The following is a 2,438-nucleotide window of genomic DNA, read 5'->3' as shown; positions in this document are numbered from 1 at the left end:
TATTATGTAATCACCGTTTGTCTACTTTGATTAAAAATGAAAAAGTCGTGTAAGTTTTGTCCGTTTCACTGATGTTTTTAAATAAAAATAAAAATAAAGAAGAAAGAAATGTCATATAATTAAAAAATACTAACATTTTACATGTGGATAATAATGTGGCATAGTCATTTAGTTTTTTTTATCTAGGTGGCATGCTGGGTGGAATTTCGTTAAGGGGAGGGGTATTTTTGAGCCAAATATTTAACAGAGGGGTATTTTTGAGCCATTTCAGATAGTTCATGGGTATTTTTGATCATTTTCTGAATTCCGTTAGAGGGAGGGATATTTTTGAGCCAAATATTTAACGGAGGGATATTTTTGAGCCAAAAATCTAACGAGGAGCATTTTTGAGCTATTTCAGATAGTTCAGGGTATTTTTAAGCTTTTTCTGTTTTAAATATGGTGGCATATTTAGGTTCCGCACTCCCTGTGATGGTTGAGTTGGAGAGGGAAACTAACCCACCTAGGTAAGCCTCTTTTTTAAAACTTAATGCAAAGTGTCTATTTAGTGAAATTTTTAGATTACCTAACGTATTTTTGTTAATCTTCATTTCCGCTGAAAGATTGCAATGAAAGAGCTCCGGGAGAGGAAGATACCATTCATAATTCGCCGCTACTTGCATGATGGTAGGCAAGAGTTTTAAGAACCTGTTATTATTTCTTTCAGCTGTCCTGGCCTCATCCTATGTCTCGTTGTTTCTCTAACTTAATCCACAATTTTTTTTTCGTGGTGTTTATCACTTATGAAGATAGGGGAGTTGATGAATTGATCGTTGAGGATTCATGGAAGAGACAAGTTGGAGGAACTTGATAGCTCAAGTGCTGCTTAGTGTGCTATTGGTTGTTTTTAGTTGTCGCACTCTGCTGAATTGTTGCTCACATAATATTAGTGCTATGAATGTATTGAGCTAAAACTCAAGTTCTTATTCGTAAAAGCTGTTTTTACAGTACAAGTTCTAGTGGGTATGTATGTGTCGTAACTCGTGTCAGCTACTTGATGGAGCTAGGGCTTTGAGCTTGGCATGCCTTCTGAGGCTTTGTATGTGATGGGGATAATTGCCAGTTGTGTCCTGAGACTCCTGAAGTTTGTTAAATGGAAGTGTGTTGCTCATTTTGCACGTCATTGTTAAGATTTTCTGAATGCGCTAAAACTCGGGGTGCCTACATGGTTTTACCCTACCACACTATATTATCTTGTGAAGGTAAAAAGACGGCTTCCAATAGACTAGGGAACCTATACCAAACATAAGGCATCATTTTTGCCCCCTTTTTTTAATTTAGTTTTACAATTGGTTGACACCTAAATATGTTTACTCTTCCATTCTCTCATCCATGGGTTCTCATGATCCATTTCTGAAAACAACAATTACATAAAAGGAGTAATTTAACCACTACCTATCGAGAAAATACATGTTTACTACTATTTATTTAAGACATTGATATTTGCGCTAAAAACAAATATTTTGAGAAAATACATAGTTTTTCTTTTAGACATTGATATTTACGCGAAAGACGAAACTTTTGAGAAAATGCATATTAATCTTTCTTTAAGACATTGATATTTACTCGAAAATCAAGCATGAAAATGCATATTACTATTTCTTTAAGACATTGATATTTATGCGAAAAATAAATATTTTGAGAAAATACATACTACCCTTTCTTTAAGAACATATTTTACTCGAAAAACAAACATGAAAAATGCATACTACTGTTTATTTAAGACATTGATATTTATGCGAAAAAACAAACATAACAATCATATAAGATAGTGTGATTTGCCTACTGTAGAACTCTGACAATTATACTTTGCAGAGCTATTTACAGTGGCTGATAATCTTAAAAGGGGACAGAGAGATATTGCCAACAACAACAACAACATAGTATATTTCCACAAAGTGGGGTCCGGGGAGGGTAAGTGTACACCATCCATACCGCTAACTCAGAGAAGAGATCAAATAAAGTGATTGTTTCCTATAGACCCCTGAATAAAGAGAGATAAGGCCACAAATTAGAAATAGCAGAACTAGAAAAGACATTTCTTTCAAGGCTTAGTTTCTCAGGAACTGCATTTAACTTATCAAGCTTTTAAAGCTGCATCAATCATGTCGTTGCTGAAATCCCAAAGTTTACGCGCTAAATCTTCATCGTAAGCTAGCTTGCTTGGCCCGTACTCGTTACAGTCGTTGAAGTACTTTCCGGTAACCCCCTTCAGACTTGGATGCAGTGCAGCATAGCAAGTTGTAGCTGCCCCCTGTAATGGCAGTCAACATAATGTGTGCAATAAAGGTTTATATGCAGATATCTGGATATGTTTGTAATATGATTGTACAAGGAAATTTTGATTGAACTAAGGTTAAAGAAAGGAGGGAGGGAGGGGGGGGGGGGGGGGGGGGGGG

At 35.8% G+C, this 2,438-nt stretch overlaps 1 protein-coding gene and 1 long non-coding RNA gene across 3 annotated transcripts in view; one reads left to right on the top strand and one right to left on the bottom strand.

Annotated features, from left to right (window-relative positions):
- Window positions 1-357: 357 nt before the first annotated feature.
- LOC124887013 lies at window positions 358-1,845 on the top strand. Its single transcript, XR_007044478.1, has 3 exons — window positions 358-506; window positions 603-666; window positions 789-1,845. It is a non-coding gene; the product is annotated as an uncharacterized LOC124887013 (long non-coding RNA).
- A 54-nt stretch (window positions 1,846-1,899) lies between these two features.
- The window catches only part of LOC107842955 (short-chain dehydrogenase TIC 32 B, chloroplastic), a 5,648-nt gene continuing 5,109 nt past the window's right edge, over window positions 1,900-2,438 (bottom strand). For both annotated transcript variants that reach the window (XM_016687037.2, XM_016687036.2), the window contains exon 9: window positions 1,900-2,293. In XM_016687037.2, coding sequence (XP_016542523.1) covers window positions 2,120-2,293 — 174 coding nt within the window. In that variant the 3' untranslated portion in view covers window positions 1,900-2,119. The remainder of the gene's footprint in view (window positions 2,294-2,438) is intronic.

This window comes from Capsicum annuum, chromosome 9 (assembly GCF_002878395.1).
Source record: "Capsicum annuum cultivar UCD-10X-F1 chromosome 9, UCD10Xv1.1, whole genome shotgun sequence".
In the NCBI taxonomy this organism is placed as follows: Eukaryota; Viridiplantae; Streptophyta; class Magnoliopsida; order Solanales; family Solanaceae; genus Capsicum; species Capsicum annuum.
Note: the sequence above shows the minus strand (reverse complement) of the source record. Positions and strands in the feature narration are given on the sequence as shown.